At 36.9% G+C, this 27993-nt stretch overlaps 3 protein-coding genes across 3 annotated transcripts; 1 reads left to right on the top strand and 2 right to left on the bottom strand.

The window, feature by feature from the left end:
- On the bottom strand, positions 78 to 18988 carry LOC109841430 (T-complex protein 1 subunit beta). The gene is made up of 11 exons (XM_020410405.1): positions 18826 to 18988; positions 18670 to 18720; positions 8591 to 8656; positions 8387 to 8498; positions 7977 to 8105; positions 7561 to 7632; positions 7149 to 7264; positions 6395 to 6471; positions 2192 to 2677; positions 984 to 1299; positions 78 to 481 (listed from the first exon to the last, which is right to left on the bottom strand). The coding sequence occupies exons 1-11, from the start codon at positions 18829 to 18831 to the stop codon at positions 329 to 331; spliced, it is 1584 nt and encodes a 527-aa protein (XP_020265994.1). The 5' UTR covers positions 18832 to 18988; the 3' UTR covers positions 78 to 328.
- LOC109843716 (S-formylglutathione hydrolase-like) lies at positions 20544 to 24082 on the top strand. The gene is made up of 7 exons (XM_020412669.1): positions 20544 to 20807; positions 22200 to 22317; positions 22419 to 22466; positions 22760 to 22956; positions 23226 to 23324; positions 23504 to 23569; positions 23715 to 24082. Exons 1-7 carry the CDS (start codon positions 20649 to 20651, stop codon positions 23895 to 23897), a joined length of 870 nt encoding a protein of 289 aa, XP_020268258.1. The 5' UTR covers positions 20544 to 20648; the 3' UTR covers positions 23898 to 24082.
- LOC109842851 (putative glucan endo-1,3-beta-glucosidase GVI) lies at positions 24825 to 27383 on the bottom strand. The gene is made up of 3 exons (XM_020411755.1): positions 27247 to 27383; positions 26311 to 26744; positions 24825 to 25399 (listed from the first exon to the last, which is right to left on the bottom strand). Exons 1-3 carry the CDS (start codon positions 27308 to 27310, stop codon positions 24890 to 24892), a joined length of 1008 nt encoding a protein of 335 aa, XP_020267344.1. The 5' UTR covers positions 27311 to 27383; the 3' UTR covers positions 24825 to 24889.

Raw genomic sequence — 27993 nt, 5'->3', positions numbered from 1 at the left:
CAATAGGGTCTCTCACTCGACTAACCGCTGCATTTCAAACTCCAAATCCCCTGAAAAATTTTGTTCAGCCCGAGAGCAGTCTTAAGTTCCAAATTGGCATAAACAGCTTAAATATAGCATTAACAAGACAACACAAGATTGTTACAGAAGTATAGGAGTTAACATAAAAACAAACCCCCCCCAAAAAATAAACTAAAACAAAAGCCACACTTGACCACCACCATGTTAAGGTTTCGATATCCGACGGAATTAATTTTTCAACCGATCAAAAGTACAGACTAGACTCATGCGTGCCAAAATCTTAGCTAGAGAACTATATCTCAACTAACTAGTGTCCCATTCTCTCCTCCCTCTTCCTCGGTGCACAGGTTATAATCTCATCAACCCTTAGTATCATTTCAGCAGCCTCAGTAGCTGATAATAGTACGGCTTGCTTAACCTTGAAAGATTCTGAGATGCCGAGCTTCTCCATATCTCCTACCTGTGTTGTAACAGACAAGGTTTATAAGATTTTTGAACTAAACGCGTGAAAGACAAAACAAAACTGCCATCAGCTTCTGGGAGTTCCGGAACAAAACAACCATAAAACTTTTTCATTAGAAAAGTTTACGGTGAACTTCCAAAACTGAAGAAAAGTATCATGGAATACTGGAAATTATTGCTAACGTGATTAACATCTCTGGTAATACCATTGTTTCTATCAATCTATCTAAAAGTTCACAAGGGTAATGTAAAAGATATACGAGGTACATAATGTTGTCCAAGAAAATGCACAAGACAAAATACTGACATTAGCCCCAGTAATATTCGCTAATAAAACAATTTTATGTCAGTTTTTTTCCTTTTGCAAAATACCCTGACATTAGCCACAGTAATATTATCTATTATGGTAGTCCTTTTTCCTAATGCAAAATACCCCAAAGTTCACCATATCTTTGTAAAACTTGCCCGAAAAACAAACAAGATGAGTTTGTTATACTTACACTGCCAGTTATAACATCGACCCCTGCATTACTGTTCTCCTTGTGATGTTCAGCACGAAGCTGTGAGATTAACTCAGCACTGTCCAAGCCAGCATTGTCAGCAATGATAGTAGGAATTGCTTGTAGTGCCCGAGAGAAAGCTTCAATAGCATGGGACTTCTTTCCAGGAGTCTTGCGAGCGAGTTCATCCACATCTTTTGCCATCACCATCTCAGGCCACCCACCACCGAGTAAAACTCGGGTGTCATTTACTGTCTGAGAGAGGACACAGAGAGCATCATGCAGGGACCTTTCGGCTTCATCAAGAACATGGTGACTGCCCGGAAACAAAAAATTGTGAGTAAATCTATCTCACAAAATAGAAAAGACAAGCAGGAAAGAAAAGTGAAAACTAGTATCTTTAAGACTGAAGTTTGCAGTCTGATAGGGGCAAAGAAATAACTATGTACTCCTAATCATCATCATCATCATAATTATCTCTTCTATTCTATGATTTAGAGTTAATTCAAACCAAACTCGACGAGTTCTTTCCAATTGAAGACTGACATTGGATGGTTTGCGTAGATTTACAATTTCATTTACTTAAGAGTTTGAATTTATTTAGGATTCCATCTTGTAAAAGATCCACTTAATATTCTATTTAGATCAGGAGTCAAAAGAGCTTTCATTTTCACTCACTCCTTATATTTTTCACCTGTGTAGAGGCCGAAAACACTGTTCATAATGATATTGGATTCGGCATCTTTTTACTAATAAAATTCTGAATTCTATTATTTATCTTATAAAATCAAAGGTCTCTTAGTGGGTTCTAGTTTTTTCCCATTATTATTTTCTTTTCTGTTTTTCTCTTTTCACTGTGGAACACAGATGTCATAGCCGTAAATCCAAACAAGCAAAAAAAGAAAGTATATCGTGCCAGGTAACTTGAAATCTTATTATCTTACATGTTATTAATATACATGAGCTAAATCATGTTACCTTTTAAATGATTAGGTATCAATGATACCTGACATTAGGCCAAAAGGGAAGTTTGTCATTTTCCAGTACAAAGAAACACAGTAATGCCTAAGGTCATCTTGAAATGTAAAAGCATATGATTTATAAACGAAAAGAACTAAAAAGTAACACTATCATCAGAATGCTAACATATAATAGAATCCTACCGAGAAGCTTAGGTTAATAATTAGATGTCTAAGAAGCAAGCATACCTTGCACCTCTTAGGACTATGGTACATGCCTGACCCATTTCAACCCCAGAAAAATGGATCAACTTGTCTTCCCCAATCATGATTTCTTCAATAAGCTTGCAATGACCGAGCTTAACAGACTCAGGGTTATCAAAGGTAGATGCAATTTCACCACCAGTAACTAGAGCGAGACGCTCAATCCCATCAAAATCAGCATGTTCAATGGCAAGTATCCCTGCATCTGCAAAAAGTTCCTCCGGGAAGTTATATATTAACTGTCGATTAACAAAGCAATTGATCCCATGAGCAATGATTTTCTGCACTTTTTCTTTCATTTTCTCCTTCTCCGCTCCTTCAATCTGTGCTACCTTTGCCATTGAATCGACACGAACTCGGGCACCATATATCTTAACTTTGTCGGTGTCCATAGCTGTGTTTGCCACCAAGATATTAGCATTCTCAATTCGTTTAGGTTGGCCAATGCCAATTTTCTTATCAAGAATGAATCTGCATGATCATAGAATTAAAACTGAGTTCAATATCCAAAAAAACATCTAAACGTGTGAACTTCAACAAAGAAAGAAAAAAAAGGACCAAATTCCTTTAACATAAATTAGGAATTTATATAACGGTCTTTGAACAAGCTGCAGTGAATAGTAATTTATACAATGACACAAAGAAACCGCCAGATCTATTACAAATAGGTATATACTATAAAAGATATTAAGTGAAATGGCTGTGAGATAGTTAAGCATCTACGCAAATAACACACAAGAACAAATTTTAAGACTTCTATCAGAAAGGAACAGGCAAATAATCTTTTTATTTCCATTTCTTTCTACGCAACACGAAATTAATCGATTTATTGGTACAAGGTAAAAATGCTAAGAACATATAACGATATGATATAACAAAGTAATTGGATCATAGGGACTTAAGGAAGCAGTGACATCAAGTTCGGTCCAATTTTTTATCAATGCCGCTTTTAAGTGATATTATTAAATCCAAAATGAGACTTAAAAACTATAAATTTAAAAATATAATAGCCAAATATCAAATATAGGTTGTTTATAAGTATATCAACTCAAATATTTTTGTCATTTATAATAGAGTATATTACAATAAATCTCTTCGTATACTCTGTTTTCTCATGTCATCTAACAAATTCTACAAAAAATCCTCATCCATGAATGTTAATGAAACCTTAAACTTTGCGGTGAAGCTCTGATCTCCAAATGTCTAAATAGATATTTGCAACTTGGTAGATTTCCATATATCTACGCTCCAGAACATAGAAAATGGACCGAACTGTGAACCAATGACAAATAAATACTAAAATTCACGATTTTCAAGGGTTATATAACCCACAATTTAGTTTATTTTCGTTAGTTTCAACCCAAGAGCAATTAAATTTACTTCATAAAATTTTCTCAAAAAATTACCTCATAGAAAAGCACAAATTTCATTGGCTAACCCACGATTTTTGTTAATTTTCATTCTTTGACCCAATGACTAGTATGCATACTAGGAAATTCGTGCTTTTCATGGGCTATAGTTCATGATTTTTGTTTAATTTTGCTCGTTTCAACCCAAGAACAATTAATTGTGCAAATTTCAATAATCACGATTTTCATGGGCTATAACCTACGCTATTTACTTGGATTTTCCTTTGTCTCGACCCAATGACAATCAATTATCTTCAAAGTTCACGATTTTCATAGGCTATTACCCACTATTTATAAAATTTGTGAATTTCATTGGCTATAACCTACTACTTTTATCAACTCACAATACTTTTGACAAAAGTTTCAAATGTCAGATGTCGGGTTCGACATTCATGTCGAACGGCGAAAATCCATGCTGGACAGCAGAAATCGAGAATAATGTCAGGGGATGTGTAGTAAATATTGGAATGTCATACCGGATGGTGCATATATATAATATAATCTCTTAAATGCAATCTAAGAATATTCTTAAATTAATAAATTCTATAGTCTAAACATAAAAAAGTAAATAACATATGACGTGAATTGTGAATGGTTATACATTTACTCATTCCAACCAATAATCAATTTAAGCATATCTAATCCACCAATTAGAATTCAGCCTATTACTGTATCAATTTAATAGTATAAAACAAATCAACATTTCAACTCAAATATCTAACATATTCCAAGTTTCCAACTCAAATATCTAACTAATATCTAATATTTATCAGAAGTCAAAAAATTAATAAAAATGAGACCTAGAAAGGGGGAGAGAGAGGCTGAGATGGAGAGGGAGATAGATGGAGAGAGGGAGAGACTGAGAGAGAAAGATTAAAGAGGCAGAGATGAAGAGGGATGGAGAGGGAGATAGAGAGAGACTGAGAGGGAGAGAGATAGAGGGACTCAGAGAGAAATGTAGAGAGAGACAGAGATAAGAGGGATAGAAAGATGACTGAGAAGGATAGAGAGGTAAGAAGAGTGAGTATCTGTGTATTCTCCTGAAAGATTAATGAATGTGTGAAGCGCCAGTTTCCTGTGAAGCCCTAGTTTTGAAATCGCGAGAGATCAAGATCGAGATCGAGAGGGGGGGAGAGAGACGTCGAGCACAATTTAAGACCCGAAATTGCGTCCAATTTGAAGCCCAAAACAATATATGTCATCGAAGGTGCCAAGTCGTGGTGGTTTGAGATCGAACCCGGCCACCATGTCTGACATGGCACCTGTTTTTCACAACACTGTTTTTCAACCTAATGGCAGCTAGGGTTTCTTTATTAAAAATTTGTGATTTTCATGGGGTATAATGAACAATTCTATAGTCAACTATCGTTCTTAGTCCCAATGGCAAATAAATATGCGTACCACATAATCCACAATTTTCAAGGGCTTTAACCTACCAATTATGACTATTTTGTGGTTTTCGCTGCAAAAAATGTAATTTTCACAGAGATAGAGGGACTCAGAGAGAAATGTAGAGAGAGAGAAAGATTAAAGAGGCAGAGATGAAGAGGGATGGAGAGGGAGATAGAGAGAGACTGAGAGGGAGAGAGATAGAGGGACTCAGAGAGAAATGTAGAGAGAGACAGAGATAAGAGGGATAGAAAGATGACTGAGAAGGATAGAGAGGTAAGAAGAGTGAGTATCTGTGTATTCTCCTGAAAGATTAATGAATGTGTGAAGCGCCAGTTTCCTGTGAAGCCCTAGTTTTGAAATCGCGAGAGATCAAGATCGAGATCGAGAGGGGGGGAGAGAGACGTCGAGCACAATTTAAGACCCGAAATTGCGTCCAATTTGAAGCCCAAAACAATATATGTCATCGAAGGTGCCAAGTCGTGGTGGTTTGAGATCGAACCCGGCCACCATGTCTGACATGGCACCTGTTTTTCACAACACTGTTTTTCAACCTAATGGCAGCTAGGGTTTCTTTATTAAAAATTTGTGATTTTCATGGGGTATAATGAACAATTCTATAGTCAACTATCGTTCTTAGTCCCAATGGCAAATAAATATGCGTACCACATAATCCACAATTTTCAAGGGCTTTAACCTACCAATTATGACTATTTTGTGGTTTTCGCTGCAAAAAATGTAATTTTCACGGGTTATTGCCCACAATTTTTGTGCGTTTCATCTGTTTTGACGACCAAATGACAACTAATTACATGTACTTCAAAATTTGCGATATTTGTGGGCTATAAGTCACAAGCTTTTTTAGGTTTAAGTTATAGCAACAGGAAAGAATAGAAAATGCAGCAACATAGAAGACAATAGCCAGCAGTAAGCATACAATAGTAGGATAGTATGTGAAGCATAACTCACAATTAAACAACGAAGAACCAAAAAGACATAACATCTATCAGATAAAGACTTTGTAGGCAATAAGAACCAATTATAGAAACTTAAGCTTTCACTAGGAAACGAAGAACATGAGAGGTAATATATTCAACCCCATAACCTTAAGACAGAAAGCACCAATTTACCTTTTTCCTAGCCAGCAATTTGCTAAAATATGGCATCACGTACCAAGAAAAAAAAATACCAGGGACTAATAGTACCCAAAAAAAATACCAGAGACTAATAGTAAATAATGATGAATATGAAAAGATATGCAAACAGATATTATGCCCCCAAAATTAAAAAGCTAATTAAGTGTAAATAGGTGAATAAGTGCATGAACCATGGATGCTGGAGCAATCATTAAATTTTTTTTTAAAAAAAGACTGATGCCGTAAATTCATACCCTTCGTCTAAAAATGAATCCTTCAAGGAACCTCCAGCCTTCTTGATTATTTGAATTGACTCCAAATTTGTACTACCCTGCCATAAAAAATGCAGAAAAATCACTCAAACGTCAGTAAAACAAGAAGAAAACAATATAATGGGAACCCATCATACACAATCCTTACAATTTTGAAGAAAAATATTAGGCATGTGGTCATATAGCTATGGCCATAAACATGTACAACAAAACAAGGGATCCGCGACCCAAACAAAAACAATCATGTCACTAAGCTTTTGAGTGAGCATAAAGTAATATCAGTATTCAAGAATTTAGTTATTAAGGAATGATTATTCTCCAAAGACCACTATAATTTAGCCACAGTTATTTACTCAAAGCAACTGATAAAAAGATTTCAAGTTGCATTTTGAGCATGATCTCAAGGAAATGTCAAAACATTTCTTTCATCAAAATTAACTCCTGGACGAGTCTAAGAAATCAGCATAGCTGGTTTAAACAGTCCATATCAAGTGCAACACATTAGGGTCAATACTAAGATGATAAATATAATGCTAAATCATACTTCATTTTTAAACTATCAATTCAAAACCAAAATCTTTAGAAAATAAGAACCCATATTTTTCAAGAAAGAAATTTGTAAGATAAGCTAGCAGCTTAAATAAGAGGTATTCTACAACTCAAATATTGGATCCATCAAAAGGCTGCAACATTATAAGAAAGAGAATCAGGCGTACAATGTAAGGAAAGCAGTTACCTTAAGCCTCATAACAGCATCAACTGCAAGTGTAGCAAAGTGTTCCTTGTCCTGGGAGAGAATTTTTGAACTCAAAGTTGTCATTGCAATGTTCATCAAATCTGACTTGAATTTCTCTGCATTTCAATACAAGAATAGCACACATAAAGATACACACAAAAAATGCCGGATCACATTAAATAGAATGGACAAAGCGCATGCTAGTGCTACGTACTGCTCCTAATGACCAATGGTATAACCCAAAGCTTCTATTAAATGGTTAGGATCTTTACTTCGGCCATCTGCGCCCTAATCAGTTTTTATTTAGCTATTTTAATTTCACTTGTGGGCTTAGAGTTGAATGCAATTCTCTTTACAATGCTGTGCTGAATCTGCTCAACTTCAAGTGGTATAAACATTAACTGATTGTTACCTGGATCTTGTTTGTTATCCTTGGCTTTCTTTGACAATGCATTCCGTGCACATTCAGCAGCCATTCTATAACCTAAGAAACAATAGAAGTTTCAAAACACACCAAAAAGAATCACACGTATACAGCAAACAGAAATACAAATATTAAACATAATAATCCTACTGCACTCAGAAGAGGACACATGAATATATATCATCTATTCGTGAGCCAGCTAGAGTATGATCCCAAACCAAGTTTAGGTAAACCAAGTAAACTTTGACAGGAACTCAAAATTGGAATAACCATGCTAAACATATTGCAAAAATATATAAACTAAAACTGCAAGCACTACATTAAACAGAATTGCCTTTTAAAGAATATGCACCTTGAAATAAGCTTTCCAGCAATAAATTTGCCAAGTAAACCTTAGAACATACCTGCTATAATAGTCATGGGATGAATCTTTGTCATGATTAACTTTTCAGCTTCCCTCAAAAGCTCTCCAGCCAAAACAACAACAGAAGTTGTCCCATCACCCACTTCATCATCTTGAACTTTCGAAATATCTAAGTCTTGAATTAAGGACAAATATTCACTTCTGTCATGTCTTATCAACAGAAATGACCAACACATAATACTAGTAAATGTTCTTACAAACCTAGAAATTAGTTTTTTAATTGCAAGTCAAAGGAATAGGATGAAGCAATTACAATGTCAGGCAGAAATGAAGGGTTTGACACGTAGTTTAATTGTTTAAATTAGGAGCAAAGAGACAAGAATCGTGCCTGACTATTTGCACATTACCAATATGATTCCTTACTGGCACCCGAAAATGTAATGAGGATACCAACAAGAACTTTTGCAGCAGGGTTATCAATATGGAGTGACTTTAAGATAGTAGCACCATCATTGGTGACTGTAACAGTACGCCCTCTCCCAGTGGACTGCAAAATTTTGTCCTACATTCAAGTGTATTTAATCACAAGGTTAATTCATTAATCAAAAGTGGAAAGCCAGAATCAAATAAGATATTAATTGAAAGCCTATATACCATTCCCTTAGGCCCTAAAGTCGTCTTAACTAAATCAGCAATTGACACTGCACCAACATGTGTAACCTGCACCAAAGATAAAAACGGCAAAAAAAAAAGATGGGTAAATAGCTCAAGTATATGCAAGAGATGTAGACATATAACAAACAATGCAAATCCGAACCAATTATTTCACTAATGTTGTGTTTATCTTCACTATAGCAAATAGCATACAACTCTCAAGTTTTTTTTAATATCTAATGAAATAAATTCAGATATGCCTGTTTTATAGTCCCTTAGTTTACACAAATCTCTCAGAATACCATATATTCATCTATTTTTTTAAATAGGGATTAGAGCATTAGTAAAAAGGGGGGATAAAGTCAAATAAGGTACCTTTCCAGGAATTTTTTTAAAGAAACAGAAGGATTTATAAATTATTTGTAAGACACATAATGAAATATTGTTTGAATTACTGGAAAACCGTATCAGGTTACTTGCTAAATGAGTACTAAGTTTGGACTGTCAAAATGATCCAAGTTAATGTGTTCATACATGCCTCAGACATTATGATACATTGATATTCACACTAAGAAATAAACTGTAAATGCACCATTTAAGTCTAGATTCAAAGTTGATGCTAGTAAAATAAATAAATCAAACCATGTCTGAAGGACACCGAACCTGGGGATTATACTTGATGAGAAATTGACTTAACCCATTTCAAGTTAACCTATTTAATCCATTTCAAGTAAAACTGTATTAAATTGGACAATTTGTTTCATAATATTTATACTTGATGTAAATGCACCATTTAAGTCTAGATTCAAAGTTGATGCTAGTAAAATAAATAAATCAAACCATGTCCAAAGGACGCCGAACCTGGGGATTATACTTGATGAGAAATTGACTTAACGCATTTCAAGTTAACCTATTTAATCCATTTCAAGTAAAACTGTATTAAATTGGACAATTTGTTTCATAAGATTTATATTATCCTTGAGCTCTTTGTTAGAGATTTGTGAGAGAACTATTAAGCTTTTCTTTACACAAAATGTTTATTTCTTGAACCTTTTAAAGAGGTGGAATATTAAACAAAAATGAGAGATTAACTCTTTTTAACCTGCTTAAGACGGATTACCTTGTCCTACTTATATAGGATTTGTTTTTTGTGTTTGGAAGGTTAAGAAGGGGCTACCCCCTTTTAACTTCTTATTTAACCCATTGCTAAACAATACCTTAAAAGATAATAAAGACTAAAAACTATTTGGCTAATTTGACCACCACTTATTTGTACCGTACCCTCACTGACTACAGGTTAATGTCTATTTATGGGAAGGACGGAGCATACCAGTGCTACTTAATTCATTAAGCTACAAGATAGATTTCGAACATAAGTGACCAGTTTGTCCTACGTCGCAGACTGTATTTGACCTTGTCAGTCAACAGACCAAGACAAAGTTTAACTTTTATCTCTCATTTTGTGTCCGGTAGAACAACACAAAACAAAATCTCAAGGTTGTGACAAATGATGAAGCTCGTTAAATATGGCGGTCGCCCTTCCAATCTTTGATGACACCTGAACATAAAGGAACAAGAGCGAGAACAGTCGAAGTATCCCATCCAGTGTTGTACAAAGCGGAAAAAAAACTAAGAAATGCGGAAGTGGCACCTTCCAGCTCCGCTGAGCCCCAAAGCAGACCTATTAAGCGGCTAAGCCGCATTCATTGCACAAGCACACCCAAAAGCGCTTTTGAGAAGAAAGTGCCTAAAATCCACCTAGAATGGTGAAGCAGTCCAAAACGGTCCAAGCTAGTGTTAAGCGGTTAGACGCCTTTCGTGGTTTTTTTCCATGCTTAAATGAATCTTTTTCCCTTTTCTTTTGAAAGGATTCTACTTGAAATTTGGAATAAACTTACAGAAATTTAATAATGATTGCATCTAAGAGGCATGTTTTCTTCCATTTGATAATTTATGGCTAAAATACCAAATTGGCCTAAAAAGTGAGACCCCTTTACCACTTGGGCCTACAAAGTAACACTGACAACACTTTGACCTAAGGCGATCGTCGAAGACAAATTTTAAACGAAAAATTAACGAATTTTTTCAAATATACCCCTCGAATCTCCGACATTTTCAAATATATTGCTCAAGTTCTAAAATTTGTATTAAAAAACTCCTCTCCCTCCTTTCCCACCATCTCCTCCCTCCTTCCTACCATCTCCGTCATTCCTTTCTCTTTTCAATCCTAAACCTCCCTCCTTTCTCTTTACCACTTGGGCCTACAAAGTAACACTGACAACACTTTGACCTAAGGCGATCGTCGAAGACAAATTTTAAACGAAAAATTAACGAATTTTTTCAAATATACCCCTCGAATCTCCGACATTTTCAAATATATTGCTCAAGTTCTAAAATTTGTATTAAAAAACTCCTCTCCCTCCTTTCCCACCATCTCCTCCCTCCTTCCTACCATCTCCGTCATTCCTTTCTCTTTTCAATCCTAAACCTCCCCTCCTTTCTCCCATTCTCTACCTCATTTTCTCATATCCTCACTCTTACCTCCTCCTTTCCCTCTTTCTCCAACCCTACATCTTCTTAGCCTCTCTCTCCTTGTTGGGAAATTACTCAAATTTCCCTATTACCAGATTTAATAGAAAGCAAGATAAATGCGCAAAAAGAGTGACACGCAAGATTTACGTGGTTCAGCACAAACTTGCCTATATCCACGGGCTGACGGGTTGCTGCAGATCTTTCACTATAAAGAAAAATTTTACAACACTCTCACAAATTTCTCACAACCCAATCCCTACTCTGAAAATTGCTCATAATTTTCTCTCACAAAGACTTTTCTCTAAGCCACTCTTTTCTCTCTCTCTTACTCTTCTTATAGAGGAGTTGTTTCTGGGATGAGTTTTTCCTTAAGAGTTTGGGATCTATTTATAGTGTTTTGAAAAAATACTATGCACCAATAATTTATTACTGGTGGGACCCGCGATGGGGCCCATGATAGGGGCCCACCCTTCTTTTTCTCCTTCAAAATTTTCGACCACCGAAAGAATATGTTGGCTTTTTCATTTTGTCAACAAAGGGAAGAGGAGTAGTGGCTTTCGGTGGCAGCCAATGTTGACTAACAATCTCCCACTTGAAGACTGATTTCAATCTATCTTCACATCTCGATCTCTGCAGCAGCTCTTTCTCGATCTTGTTACTATTGCAGGCCAACTAAAGCTGAACACAGCTTCAGTTTGTCAGTAATCACCGTCTTTGTCAGCATGTTTGCTGGATTTTGAGCTCTACTAATCTTTTCAAGCTTCAAAATTCCATCTTGTTAGTCAACATTGGCTGCCACCGAAAACCACCACTCCTCTTCCCTTTATTGACAAAATAAAAAAACCAACATATTCTTTTGGCGGTCGAAAATTTTGAAAGAGAAAAAGAAGGGTAGGCCCCCACCACGGGCCCCACCACGGGTCCCACCAGTAATAAATTATTGGTGCATAGTATTTTTTCAAAACACTATAAATAGGCCTCAAACTCTTAAGGAAAAACTCATCCCAGAAACAACTCCTCTTATAGAAGAGTAAGAGAGTAAAAAGAGAGGCTTAGAAAAAAATCTTTATGAGAGAAAATTATGAGCAATTTTCAGAGTAGGGATTGGGTTGTAAGAAATTTGTGTTGTAAAATTTCTCTTCATAGTGAAAAATCTACAGCAGCCCGTGGATGTAGATAAGTTTGTGCCGAACCACGTAAATCTTGCGTGTCCCACTTTTTACGCATTTATCTTATTTTCCTTAAATCTAATAATAGGGGAATCTGAGTAATTTCCCAACAACTGATATCAGAGCTCTGGTTGTGACTTCTGTCAATTTTTCTGTAAGATTACTATTCATGTGAATAGTAAATTTCGTGAATAGTGAAATTTTGTCAGCGACACTTGTTCGTTGACAGCAGTGTTCTAATACACGGTGGTTCGCAAAAATTGTCAAAAACAATCTAGAGGAAGCCAGATTCGAGTGGGAGCGATGGCTGCAGATGAAAGGAATGTGAAAATTAAAAAGTTCGATGGTGCGGACTTTGGCTTTTGGAAGATGCAAATGGAAGACTATCTGTACCAGAAGTTGTATCAACCTCTCTCAGGAAGTAAGCCAGATGATATGAAGGATGAATAGTGGGCTCTTCTCGACAGACAAGCCCTTGGAGTTATCTGATTGACGTTATCCCGTAATGTTGTTTTCAACATAACAAAGAAAAAGATCACGACGGATCTTATGACGGCTCTCTGCAGCATATATGAGAAGCCCTCTGCCTCAAACAAAGTTCACTTAATGAGGTGGCTGTTCAATTTACGGATGACAGAAGGCGCATCGGTAGCTCAACATCTCAATGAACTCAACACAGTCACAACTCAGTTGTGTTCAGTTGGGATTGAATTTGATGAAGAAGTACGAGCATTGATACTTCTTTCTTCTCTACCAGAAAGCTGGAATGCTACAGTCATGGCTGTGAGTAGCTCATCGGGAAGCAACAAGTTAAAATTCCATGACGTTTGTGATCTGATTCTTAGTGAAGAAATTCGACGGAGAGAATCAGATGAAGCTTCAACCTCCTCAGCTTTACACACGGAGTCTAGAGGAAGAACTTCAGAAAGAAGTTCAAATCACGGCAGATCAAAATCTAGAACAAACAAATCTAGATCGGGAAAGAAAGATTTCAAGTGCTATAATTGTGGCAAGAATGGTCATTTCAAGAGGGGGTGTCGGGCACCGAAGAAAAATACTGACGCACAGGAGTCTGCCAAGTGATCGAGGAAGGAGGTGATGCTATGATTCTAAACGTCAACAGTCCGATTGAATCATGGATTCTTGATTCAGGGGCATCCTTCCATTCTACCCCATGCCGAGAAATCATGGAGAACTACGTCAACGATGATTTCGGAAAGGTACATCTAGCAGATGATGAAACCTTAAAAATTGTTGGCAAGGGAGTCATCCGATTAGAATTGCCAAATCAAACCACATGGAAGCTGCAAGGAGTGAGACATATTCTTGACCTTAGAAAGAACTTGATCTCTGTGGGACAGCTTGATGGAGAGGGTTATTGTACAACCTTCTCGGGTCATGAATGGAAGATTATCAAAGGAACACTCATCATTGCTCGAGGTAAGAAAAGTGGTACTCTCTATGTAACCTCTAACCTAGAGAATATTATTGCAGTGACAGATGCAGATAAAAAATCAAACCTATGACACTAAAAGCTTGGCCATATGAGCGAGAAAGAGATGAAGACACTTTTGCCAAAAGGGAAGCTGTCGGATCTGAAGAATGTAGATGTCGACCTATGCGAAGATTGCATCTTTGACAAACAGAAAAAAGTCAGTTTTGTAAAGATTGACAAGACACCTAAGACAGAAATGTTAGAATTGGTTCATACCGACGTATAGGGGTCATCTCTAGTTTTATCTTTTGCAGGCTCACTGTACTATGTCACCTTCATTGATGATTCTACAAGGAAGGTATGGGTTTATTTTTTGAAGAAGAAATCAGAAATCTTTGATACCTTCAGAAAATAAAAGGCCATAGTGAAAAATAAAACTGGTTTAAAGATAAAACGGTTGAGGTCAGACAACGAAGGAGAGTACAAAGATAGTAGATTCAAAGAATTTTACGCAAACAACGGAATCAAGATGGAGAAAACAGTTCCCATAACACCGCGCATGAACAGAACTTTGAATGAACGTGCCAGAAGCATGAGATTACATGCCGGCTTGCCCAAGTTCCTATGGGCTGAAGCTATCAATACCGCAGCCTACCTAATCAACCGCGGAACACCGAAAGAAGCTTGGAACAGAAAAGAGGTAAACCTTTCACATTTAAGAATTTTTGGTTGTATCTCTTATGTACACAGATTCTGCTGAAAGAAGTAAACTTGATGTCAAATCTAACAAATGTGTTTTTGTTGGTTATGGTGATGATGAGTTTGGTTACCGATTTTGGGACTATGAAAATCGAAAGATCATCAGAAGCAGAGATGTCATATCTAATGAGAATGTGATGTACAAAAACAGATCAATTATAGAATCAAGTAGCTCCAGTACAAAAGCTGAAACAAAGGAATTTGCTGAATCTGAGGAGATTTCTGAAAATGATGTTAAGACTAGCCCTGAAGCAGTTCAAGAAGAACCAAACACGCCAGAAGTGAGACGCTCCTCCAGAATTCCTAAGTCAACCCAGCGTTACTTGCCTTCTTTACACTACCTGTTGCTGACTGACAGTGGTGAATCAGAGTGTTATGATGAAGCAATGCTGGTGGAGGATTCAAACAAGTGAGAGTCTGCTATGCAAGATGAGATAGACTCGCTCATGTTAAATCAGACATGGGACTTATCTGAATTACCATCAGGTAAGAAAAATCTTCATAACAAGTGAATTTACAGGATCAAAGAAGAACATGATGGGAACAAACGCTACAAAACAAGATTGGTTGTGAAAGGCTTTCAGCAAAAGGAAGGTATTGACTATAATAAAATTCTCCGATCGTGAAACTGACTACAATCAGACTGGTATTAAAAATTATAGTTGCTAAGAATTTACATCTTGCACAGTTAGATGTAAAAACAGCTTTCCTTCATGGTGATTTGGATGAAGAGATTTATATAAAGCAACCAGAAAGCTTCATAAAGGCCGACAAGAAAAATCTAGTATGCCGGTTGAAAAAGAGCTTGTATGGATTAAAACAAGCTCCCAGACAGTGGTACAAGAAGTTTGACAGTTTTATAAGTAGCAACGGTTTCACTAGATGCCAAACAAATCATTGTTGCTATCTCAAGAGGTTTGACAATAGCTTTATTATTTTATTGTTATACGTTGATGACATGCTCATTGTAGGTTTAGATCTGCAAGAGATTACAAATTTAAAGTAAAAATTATCAAAGCAGTTCGCAATGAAAAATCTTGACACTGCAAAGCAGATTCTTGGAATGATGATCAAGAGACACGAAGTCTAGGACTTTGATATTATCAGAGGCTGAGTACATCAACAAAGTACTCTCCAGGTTCAACATGCAAGATGTGAAATCAGTGGGTACACCTTTAGGTGTTCATTTCAGACTTTTCAAAGAACAATCACCGAAGACTGAGGAAGAGCGAAGGTCCCTTACGCTTTAGCTATTGGAAGTCTGATGTATGCCATGATTTGTACAAAATCAGATATTGCTCAAGCAGTGGGAGCTGTTAGCAGGTACATGAATAATCCAGGCAAGATACACTGGGAAGCAGTCAAATGGATCCTCAGATATCTACGGGGTACTACAGGTAAAACACTTTATTTCAAAGGTGAAGATATAATACTAATAGGTTATGTGGATGCTGATTTAGCAGGAAACATTAATATCAGAAAAAGCACTACAGGGTATGTCTATACTCTAGGAGGTACAACAGTGAGTTGGATTTCTTAACTGTAAAAGATAGTTGCTCTCTTCACAACTGAAGCAGAACATGTCGCTGTTACAGAAGCCAGCAAGAAAATGGTTTGGCTTCAAAGTTTCTTGGATGAGTTAGGCAAGAAACAAGAAGACAATGTCTTATATTACGACAGTCAAAGTGCTATTCATCTAGCGAAGAATCCATCTTTTCATTCCAGAACGAAGCACATACAGATGCGATATTATTTTATCCGATCACTTCTGAAAGATGAAATTTTGAAGCTTAAAAAGATTAGTGGAGCTCAAAATCCGACAGACATGCTGATAAAGATGGTGACTACTGACAAACTGAAGCTATGTTCAGCTTCTATTAGCCTGCAATAGTAACAAGATCGGGAAAGAGCTGCTGCAGAGATCGAGATGTGAAGACAAATTAAAATCAGTCTTCAAGTGGGAGATTGTTAGTCAACATTGGCTGCCACCGAAAGCCACCACCTCTCTTTCCTTTGTTGACAAAATGAAAAAACCAACATATTCTTTCGGTGGTCGAAAATTTTGAAGGAGAAAAAGAAGAGTGGGCCCCCACCACGGGCTCCACCGTGGGTGCCACCAGTAATAAATTATTGGTGCATAGTATTTTTTTAAGATACTATAAATAGACCCTAAACTCTTAAGAAAAAACTCATCCCAGAAACAACTCCTCTTATAAAAGAGTACGAGAGAGAAAAGAGAGACTTAGAGAATAATCTTTGTGAGAGAAAATTGTGAGTAATTTTCAGAGTAGGGATTGGGTTGTGAGAAATTTGTGAGTGTTGTAAAATTTCTCTTCATAATGAAAAATCTGCAGTAACCCGTGGATGTAGACAAGTTTGTGCCGAACCACGTAAATCTTGTGTGTCCCCCTTTTTGCGCATTATCTTGCTTTCTCTTAAATCTGGTAATAAGGGAATCTAAGTAATTTCCCAACATTTCTCTCTCCCCTCTCCTCCACTCCCTCCTAATACTTCACGTAAAATGTTTGATGTTGTGTGTGGAAGAAGAAAAGGAGGTTGGGTTTTTGATGATTTGCGGGTGGAGAAAGTGAGCGGAGCAAGGAGGGAGAGCAATTGGGAGAGAGGAAGAGGATGATAGATTTGGAAGAATTTTTTATCTTGGTCTCAGAAAGGAACAGGAGGAAGTTGGATTTTTTTTAATTATTAGAGGGTGAAGGAGTTGATGGAGTAAGCAGAGAGAGGAAGTGGGAGAGATGAGGGAAGGTTGGGGATTGAGAGGAGAAAATAAGGGAGCATATGGTGGAAAGGAGAAAGTAAGAGTTGGGACAAGGAGGAAGAAGGAATGGGAGAGAGGAGGGAAGGTTAGGACTCTGGAGAAGAGAATGAAGGAGATGGTAGGAAGGAGGAGGGAGGAGATGGTGAGAAGGGAAAGGGTTTTTACAAATATCAGAATTTGGGAAACGGTGGAGGGGGGTGAATCCGAAAAATATGGGAGAATAAGGGGCCTATATGCAAAAATCCCTTAGTTACAACTAGCCTCCGGCGATCGGAAAGGCCTATATGACGCTAATTTGTCACTTTTTAGGTCAACATGTCACCAATGTCACTTTTTAGGCCAAAGTGTTAAAAGAGTGTCCCTTTTAGGCCAATAGGTATTTTAGCCGATAATTTAACATGTTGGCAACTTGATGCGCATATCAAACACATACTAGCTATCACATTACCATGTGTATATTATTTAACAATATTGTGTGATTTAATCTAAGTATTGTTACACATCAATTTCATGCTTTTGTTCTCTATAAATAACCAAATATGCATTTTTAGAATTTTGCCTCCAAATTTTACTTGTTTTATAACTTTCAGGTTTTGTCCTTTGTTTCTTATTCTTTGGAACTTTTGCCCCCTAATTAAATTTAGAAAAATTGACTTGCCACTTTTTTTGGCCCAAGTCCCAAAAAGCCAAAGCGGCACCTTGCCACTTTTCTCACCTTTGCGTTTTTCCCAACTTTGGTCTTATCATAAAGAATGACCCAAAGAGAAGGGAAAACCCTGATAGTACACCTTCCCATACCCTTAATCTAGTGAGAGCCTCTAAAATCACTCCCAAAAGGGTAGGCCAAAATTGACATGAATAACTTGAAATTGCTCCAAATACCACACTTGAAAACAATCTCTACTAACTTCTTGCTTTCCTTCATAATGTACATTAGCTTATTCTTATTCAATTATTGGGTTGAAAATTTTACTACTGAAAATCGAATGAGTTTGTTAATCTACTTGTATTCAATTATTGTATCTATTTTCCATGGTTTTACATAGCACAGAAAGTTACACATAACAGAACTGAGAATCCACTACAAAGGCTATGCACTTTTCTAACTACAAACATTGTTATAATTCACGTTTTTCCATTTGTAAATTAAAACACACATATGTCAGACAAGCTCAGTTACCAAGCTTAAAGTCAGTACAATCAGAGAATGTAATGACAACTCACAGCACGACTACTTCATCACAAACTGAGCAAAAATGTTCAGAGAATTAGATTTCTCATTCGTATATCATCATTTAATTAATCAGAAACAATAGGATAATCAATATTTACAACTCTAGGTTAATTGACATCAAATTAGGATTGTTTCTACCCGATTTTGCAATGATTACGAAGGGAGGAAGATTACCATTCTAGCTCGCTCTCCCTTCTCTTCAGTCGCTTCATCTTTAAATAGCCGCTGCACACAAACAATCATTCAGAACAAAATCACCAGATCCAAAGTAACGGATGAAAAAAAAAAAGATTAAAGACCACCAAAAATGGCCAGATCCTGAGACCATACCGCCATTAGAGCAGCAACAAGTGAGCTCCAGAAACTGGCGAAGATCGAATGCGATGAGAATCGAGAGAGATCAAAAGAGAAGAGGGGCCGAAGTGACAGCGAAATCGATCGCCTTTCGGGGTTTGAACTGAAACCCTAGAAAACCCTAGAATACTCTCTCGCTTCTCGCGGGCGGGTTGGACAAAGCGTTTTAAAGCGGGTCGGGTAGATAGGGATCGGACCCAGAATTAGAGGCCCGAAACTCTAATCGGGTCGGGTAGAGGGATCAGGCCCAGAACACTGGTTTTACCTTTTTTTTGGAAAAATCGAATGCTGTGATTAACTCTATTTTTCAGAGAAATGTTCAAATATTTAAATAGCTCCTTATTGCGTGACCCATATAATTTTCCATTTTTTTTGGGTTTTCCTCGTACTCAGCTATGGATGCACACATATATTTCGTTGTTATCTGGTTCGTATCCATATTTGATTTTGACGAATATGGAGTAAAAATTATTCTTATTGAATGATGTCGACGTTCATATTGGTACGTGTGTTTAGTGAGCAAATATGAAGATAGTAAATATCATATTTGATTCCTACCCAATTCATATGCAGCCTAAAACTATATTAGGCCAGAAGGTGTTAGTTGTTGGTCACCTATTTATAGCGCAGCAGACTTTTGGTCTTTTTCTTTTTCTTTCAGGGGATGTTTGGATAGGTTTTTTTGGGTGGTAAAAAAGAAGAAATCTGCTAAAAATGTCAGTTTTTTAGCAGCTTTCCCCCGAAATCACCTTTTTAAGAGGTGATTTTGGGGGGAAGTTGCCAAAAAGCTGACATTTTTCACAGCTTTCCCCACTTTTACCACCCAAAAAACAGGAACCAAACAACCCCTTACTTTTTTTTGGGTGGGGGGTTAGGGGTTTAGAATATGTAAATCAAATTCAATGGAGCGGATCATCCACAATGTAGCTCAATCATGTGATTTTAGGCTGCATCCTTAGATGATTATCTAAGGTGTCACATTATTAACTTAATTGTAACTTTTTATATTTTATTTCTATAATTAATTAGATTGTAACAGTAAAAAAAGAGAAAAACACATAATAAATACTCATTCTCGTTTATGCATAGTTTATGCATTTTTTTCTCTTGCTAACTTCCTTTATTCTCTTCTCATTCACTCATCTTTTATATTTATTTAATCTTTGATACTCAACATACATAATTGTAATTCTAATCCAGAAGGCCCCAAAATAAAAGGTAAGCTTGTTGGTTTTTATTTATTTTAATAAATTTACATTTATTCTCCTCATATATATATATATATATATATATATATATATATATATAATGTTTTTTTTTAAAAAAAAAAATACATGTTTTTTTTTAAAATTAAAATTAATAAAATTTTATTTATGCTCAACAATGTCTCAAGAAAGATTAAATAATTTGGTAATTTTATCAATTGAAAAAGATTTATTATCAAAGCTTAAATATAAAAATTTAATTAGTAACTTTGCATCTCAAAAAACAGAAAATTAAATTTTATATAAAATTTATTTTAAAAAACTAATATTTAATTTTTTTTTATATTAAAACCCCAAATATTTTTCTCAACCTAGACCCTCAAAAATGCTTGAGACGGTCCTGTGGCGCCTAACAACCAGTTGTAATCCAAAAGCTTAAAATACTAGTCACCAACTTCTATTTTGAGACTCTCAACTCTTTCAGGAAAGTGCTCAGCAATAAGAACGAGTCAACAGGCAAGACCGCAGCCACGCAGAGAAAGAGAGAGAGAGAGAGAGGAGAGAGAGAGAGAGAGAGAGCAGAAGCTTGGAGCGATGGAGATGAAGACCGTGGAGTTGAAGCCCGCAGAGGTGGCCAGCTCTAAGATGTTCAATGGCTACAACAAGAGATACAGGCACTTCAGCCCCACCCTCGGCTGCTTCATGCACTTCTCCATCTTCTTCCCCCCTCCTTCCCCTTCCCAAAAGACCCCAGTAATTAATTAAGCCTCTCTCCATCCTCTTCCAATTTCATAAGTTTTCATTTTTTGGATTTCCATATGTTTGATGAATTTAAGAGTCTAAGTTCTATGGCCAACTATACTATACAGCTCACTAGCTACCAAGTAAAGTGCTGTATTTGCACTGACTCAGAATTGATTCAGGAGTAAATTTGCATTCTTCCTTAGTATGGTTTTCTATAGATTTCAATGAGTTTACCCATCTGAGTTTCGCCTATAACTCGCTGTCAATCTTAAGTGTTCGCGATTAGATTGATCTTTTCATACTTTTTTTTTTTTGCTGCTGCTGATATTTTAACTATTTCACCCGTTTTTTTCTGTCTGCAATGGTTGAATATAGCGTTCGCACTGATTTAAAATTGATAGCGGAACATGTGGCAAGTTTTACCTCCCCTGTATATGAGTTCTATATAAGGATGCACAAAATATCCGTATTTGAGGAAATATCCATATCCGTTAGGATCCGGATATGGTCACCAAAATCTATAACCAATAGGATATGTTTATGGATATGATTATGTACTGAAATATTTGGATCCGTATCCGAAATATCCGAATATATGTTGGCCATACTGTTGCAACAATTTTAATCCTTTGATTAATGGATTTGAGGTTAATTCTGATGATCAAGATACCTAAACTTAACTCTTTAAGATATAACAAACATAGTAATGAACTCTCATGTATCCTACAAACTATGTATATTATCTAGTTTCCTCATATCCGTTTTGTATCTGCATGTATATCTGCTTGTATATCTACATGCATATCCGTGTCCGATTATAGCAGATATAGATATGAATTATCCTTACCGAGGCATATCCATACTCGTATCTGTGATTGGTAAGCGTATACGGATATGGTAAGCATCATATCCGAGCGGTATCCGGACCATATGCACCCCTAGTTCTATAGAGGTCGTCCGTAGGAAATTTTCCCATTTCAGATATTTGATGGGTTTACCCATGCAGGCTTTGTCTATGAGTATCTTATACTAGTTCAATATTTGTTCACTGATATTTAGTTTGTGCATTGAGATTTACATGTTTATGTTGTCTAGCATTGTTTCATTGGTTTAAGATGAATAATGCATACATGTCACTCCCTTCCTATATGATTTTCTATAAAGTATCCTACATAGGGCTCCCCCCCCCCTTTCCCTGTCATACATTTGACGACAGTAATGATTTTTACATCTCTATCAGTTGTCTCTGAGATTCATTAAAAATCTTTAGTGAGTACGACTGATTTTTGTACTATTTGTGCTATTTCAGTACTCCATTAATACTGATTTTTTTTTAATTCATTTCATACATGTGATTAATTTCCATTTTGGTTTTGTCTGTAACTCACTACAAACTAATAGGTCCTTTACTTTCTTTCTGGGGTCCAATGCACCGACGAGACCTTCCTCCTCCAAGCTGGGGCTCAGAGGACTGCATCTGCTCTAGGGATTGCTCTTGTTGTTCCTGATACATCTCCAAGTAATTTGCCCCCCACCCCCCACCCCACCAAAACAAAATGGAGTTCAATGAAATTGTTGCCAATGGTATTTATTTACTTATCATTTTTTGACTGAATGTAGGAGGCCTTAAGGTAAAGGGAGAAGCAGATAGCTGGGATTTTGGTGTAGGTGTGTATGCATAAAAGCTATTGCATTTTCATAGCATCTTAAAAGCATGTTGTTTGGAGCTTGGCTTTATGCTAAAATTGAATATTCACTGAAATCATGGTAGTTTTGTAAAAAAAAATAAAGTTCATGATATTTAATTCATATGTAGCTTCCTGAAAGTTATAATTCGTGATTTGACATAACGTGGACGTTATGTAGTTTGACATAATGTGGACGTTATGTAATTTGAAGCAATTATTAGTTCATGCATTTTTTGTTTTTTATTTTTTCCCTCTCTTTTCTTTTCCTACCAGGAGCTGGATTTTATCTAAATGCTACCACGAAGAAGTGGAAAAATTGGAGAATGTATGACTATGTAGTTAAGGAATTGCCGAAAATTTTATGTGAAAACTTTGAACAAATTGATACTTCACAAGCATCCCTTTTTGGACACTCAATGGGTGGGCATGGAGCACTTACAATTTACTTGAGGAATCTTGACAAGTACAAGGTACTGCATTGTTTTAAATTTCGGGTTAGTGCAAATAGAACTTCTGATCTACTCTTTGCTTGTTTACGTACTCAATAGCTTTTTCATGTTGATTATCTGAAATTGAACCATCATTAACATTTATATCCTTTTAATGCCTATTTAAATAGAAGGGAAGCAGGAGGATCGGATGGATATTTTTTGCTCAAAATAATCACGTGCTAATCATGTGACACAAGTGTAACGAAATCTTCAATAGTCGACTAATCATAATTTTCTTCCTTTTGCAGTCAGTATCAGCCTTAGCGCCGATGGTCAATCCTACAAAGAGTCCTATAGGACAAAACATGCTCTCAAAGTATTTGGGGGCTAACAAGTCAGATTGGGGGGTAAGCTTCCTATGATAATTCTGACACGATCTTTTCATTTTGCCTATGAATCTTATGTGCTTTATATATCTTCTATATTTCCTCATGAATTTTCTGAATTGATAGATATAATGATGAGGGTAGCTTAGATCTTTTATCCAAAAGGTGAATGCAGTATCAACATTACTTATTACTTTCAGGAATATGATGCTACCTGCTTGATTGCAAAGTATAACAAATTTTCCTATCCTATCCTAATCGACCAGGTATGACATTTTTCCGATAGTAAGCCGTATATTTTTGCTGATTTAATGGTTTATAGTATTTTTCTTAAATAAACATAGTTTATGGCATGTTTAATGTTTTGTGTGAAACCGATATACGAACTCACGTTGATAATGTGGTCTACAGGGTGAGGATGATCAGTTTCTGCATGATCAGCTTCTGGTAAGCAATTTTCAGGAAGCCTGCAAGAGGGTTGGTGCGCCTCTAGTCCTCAGGATGCAGCCTGGCTATGACCATAGCTACTATTTCGTCTCAACTTTTATCGCCGATCACATTCATCACCATGCCAAAATGCTTAAATCAGCATGAGTCAAATCTCGGTGTGCCTGTGACCGTTATCCTTCTGTGACATTATCTCGATGTTTGTCTGGTGGTCGTTAAACTTCATGTGTTTGTTTACTTCTGTGATACCCTCTTCATACCGTCTGCTAGTTGTTGAACTGCGTGTATCTTTGATTGTTATCCTTCTGTAATTTTATCTCGATATTTGTCTAGTGGTTGTTAGACTGCCTTGGCGTGTTCCTTGTTTCTGGGTTAATCGCAGATAGACCCATGTACTGTCGCCAAATTGAACTTTACTACCCACGTAATCCTATCGTTGTAGATAAACCCCCTGAGTGAAATGTTTTTGACTCTTTTACCTTCAAGGAGTTTATTTATCAAAGACCAATTCTCTCTCTCTCTGAGGGTAATAGAGTCAAACAAATGTCACTTAAGGGTTCAATTTGCAGCTATAGACCTCTACATGGGGGTAAGTTCAATTTGGGGTCTATCCGCAGTTATCCCTTCTGAAGTTTATGCTGGATGAAATCTGCTGAATCTTCACTAACTTCCAAGTTTCTATGTTAGAACTGTCCCAATCTTAATAAGATGCTTTCATAATCCTTTTAATTCAAGATTTGTTATTCAGGTTTTGCTGAAAAAAGATTTTACTGTTGTGTCATCTTCTATATATTTTGCATGTCACAATCTGGAAATAGGAGATTTAGGCTATTGTTATTGGCAAAGGAAATTAGATTGGGATTTGAAAGTTGAGGGGAAATTAATTTTTTTTTTGCTTACAATTTTCTGACTTAATTAGCTAAAAAGCTAAACACTTGGCTCCCAAACCATAGCATGTGATATATTAGAAATTATCGCATGCTGTGCATGGCCTTGAATTCAAAGATGCGATATCTTTTTGAGGAAATTTCCACCATTTTCAACTATACTTTTTCTTCACTTTCACGACTTCAGCTACTTGGTTTTTATTATAGCGGAAACCAACTGGATTTTTATCCTTTATTTAAATAGATAGGAATCTAGAAATCGACATGGTAAACCTCACTCATATCAGGGTGATACAACCCAAAATTCTGCTCAATCCCAGGTTTCTTCAGGTTCTCATTGAACAATGCAAACAAGTAAGTCTCAGTCCCTTTACCAGGCCTCTTTGGTGTTCCTGCATTCCCATTTACATGCTTCACCAAATTATTATTGTACGCCATCGCATTATCAATCGTCGCTCCTCGCTCATTGCCTCCCGATGGCCAACCAGTCTCTGAGACGATAACTTCCACATTACTGCCCCCCATCTTTTCCAATGACGAATATATAGAATCCACTATTGCATCAAACATATTTGTGTATCCCAATGATCCATCTTGCACAAAAATGTTTCTCTCTTTGAAGAGTGCATAGTCTAATGGCAAGCTCTTGTCACCTTTGTAGGCATAGTATGGATAAATATTTACGAGGAATGGAGTGTTTTTAGATGCCAGGAATGAGATCATCGGCTTCATGATTGAAGCTAAAGCTTCAGAGAATGCACCCTGCAAAGAACAATACGCATAAATTAGCATTTTTTTGAAAAAAAAAAAAATTGGGCCATGACTAAAGTTCCAGATTGATGTTGAAGAACAGCTTGCAGGATGATCATAGACAGAATGAAAAGATGTACAGACCAGCAGAAAGTGGACTATTCTGAAAATTGAAGTCGTAGTTTTTCAAAATCAGCTACATTGTAGAACAAACCCCCCCCCCACCCCCACCGCCCCACCCACGGACAGCACTTATCACCCTCAAACTCGCCTGATTATGTGCTAACCAACAAGTTGAATGATGATAAGTGCTACTGAAGGTATACGTATGGGGTTACTTGCGATTTATCCTCTTAGAAAACTTTCTGTAGAGCTGTGTCCTGAACACTGGACATAAAGTGCACCAAGACTGAGTATTAGTTGGAACAGTATTGGTATTAAGAGTTGCCTTGGCAAGCCTGAACCTAATATACATTGGATGACGAAAAGTATTCTGAATACTCGGTTACTAAAATATTTTGTTAAATAGCATATACTACTAATATACATGATTTGAGAACTAACCTAGATTTTGAAAAAGGTCAATTGCATCTAGGTACCCTGAGTATGGCATATTTATATAGCTGATCCTAGACTCCATATATCTACGCAGGGAACCGTGAGATTAATGATTGTAATTGTAAGGGTGACCCTTGAGTTTATTTTTTCCTTCTCAAGTTACTTATGTAGTTATCAGTAATCTCAGGGTTGCCCCTGTAAATATAGAGACTCCAGCTCAGCCTTGCAATTACACCATGCCTCAAGGTGACAGAATGTAAATAATCCTTTTGAAAAATATTTTTTAGCAATACCTCTGATAATCATTATGTTAATGGCATAAATGGAAATAAATCTTAAAGATCATAGATAATGCAGATACACACCTGAGATGGAGGGTATGAGACACCAAGAACTCCAAGAGAAACAGAAGTTGACACGGGAATTTTCAGGTTCAATGCAGAAACAGCAGCATCGAGGTTCTTCATCGCTGGAACTACGTGCACTGCCAAGTCCCCGGGTATGACTTCATTTGCTGCAGTGATGCAACGAAAGGTGACTGAGTTTGCGTGAGGGAGAACATTGGTTTGGACCCATTGAGTGGCGAAGGATGGATCAGAAGCGAGACGAGGGAGATCAGAGTTTAGGGTTCCAATGATTACTTCGATGCCTGAATTGTGAAGAGCTTCGAGGACATTTGGGTTGGGTTCAAAGAGGCGAATTTTGTTTATGTTTCGAGATTTAAGGAGGGAGACTACTTGGTCTGGTGGAGGGAGGTTGTCGCCAAGTAGTCCATAGTTCACACCGACACTTGAGCCTCCTGTATTCAACATTCAAGTTTCAACATCATGCATTATTGTATGTTTAGGACGAAGGAAGAGTCAGATGCTTCTTCTATCTATAAGTAAAGGGTTATTTGCAGATAGCCCCTTCGTACTAGAGCCAAATTTAACTTACTACACCTGTAGTTCCATTGTTGCAGATAAGACCCCTTAGTGAAATTTTTTGACCCTTTCCAGGGGGTTTATCTGCAACAGTAGATTTTTACACAGGGAGTCTATCTATAGCAATAGAACTACAGCGGTAGTGAGTTTAATTTGGTGATACTATCGGGGGTTTATCTGCAATTAACCCTTATTAAAAGATGAATAAATTCTCTTTTGGGAGTAATCCATTCGTTAAGAAGGCGGACCATAAGTTTTCATGTAATATATCATTCTGAACTGTACACAAAATAATAAGATACGCATTTCCGAGCAAATGTTAAAAAAAAAAAACATAGTTATGCATCAGGATCATGCAATCAAAATCACTGTCCATACCCAAATGCAAACAAAAGCGTGAAATAGTGATCATAAAAGCAAGAATAGAGAGAAGATGATCCATGGAAATTAGGGATGAAAACTAAATACTGCAAGTTTTCTCCTTGCCTCAAACTTTAATCATCTTGAGGTTGGATGAACTGAGATCATCTATTTATGATGGTAGCTTAGCATACATTTATTGAAACAGATTGCAAATCATTTTGATTGTAACTAATGCATGATTGTTGACTTTATATATGGACATCACCGTTACGCACGTGTTGAACTTCATGATAGTCATCATTCTGCACATGATATGTTACACTTGGTAGATCTATATTTATAGCATATTGCTCTATTTTTCTTCAATCAAGCAAGGTGCAGACGAGTTTGGCGATATTAAATAGTTACTTTCATTGGTTCACGCAATGGGTAAAAGCATGGTGCAATATCTTCAATCAAGCAAGGTGCAGACGAGCTCTGGTGGCGGTCGACCGTCACCAAAACTGACGCCCAGTAAGCCTCGTGCACGAACGCGGTCGACCACCGTGGTCGACCGCCACCCAGTCTGCCTGAATCTGTCAACCTGCGCACGAACGCGGTCGACCACCGTGGTCGACCGCCACCCAGTCTGCCTGAATCTGTCAACCTGCTGTCAATTCTACAGTACAGGGTATAGATCGGTTGAAGCTTGCATTTGACTAGTGTTCACCATATACAAGGAGGGCTAGGATAGTATTCCAGAAGAGATTGATTGTCCGTTCT

Source organism: Asparagus officinalis, chromosome 5 (assembly GCF_001876935.1).
Source record: "Asparagus officinalis chromosome 5, Aspof.V1, whole genome shotgun sequence".
NCBI classification, from domain to species: Eukaryota; Viridiplantae; Streptophyta; class Magnoliopsida; order Asparagales; family Asparagaceae; genus Asparagus; species Asparagus officinalis.
This window is presented reverse-complemented; position numbering and strand designations above follow the sequence as displayed.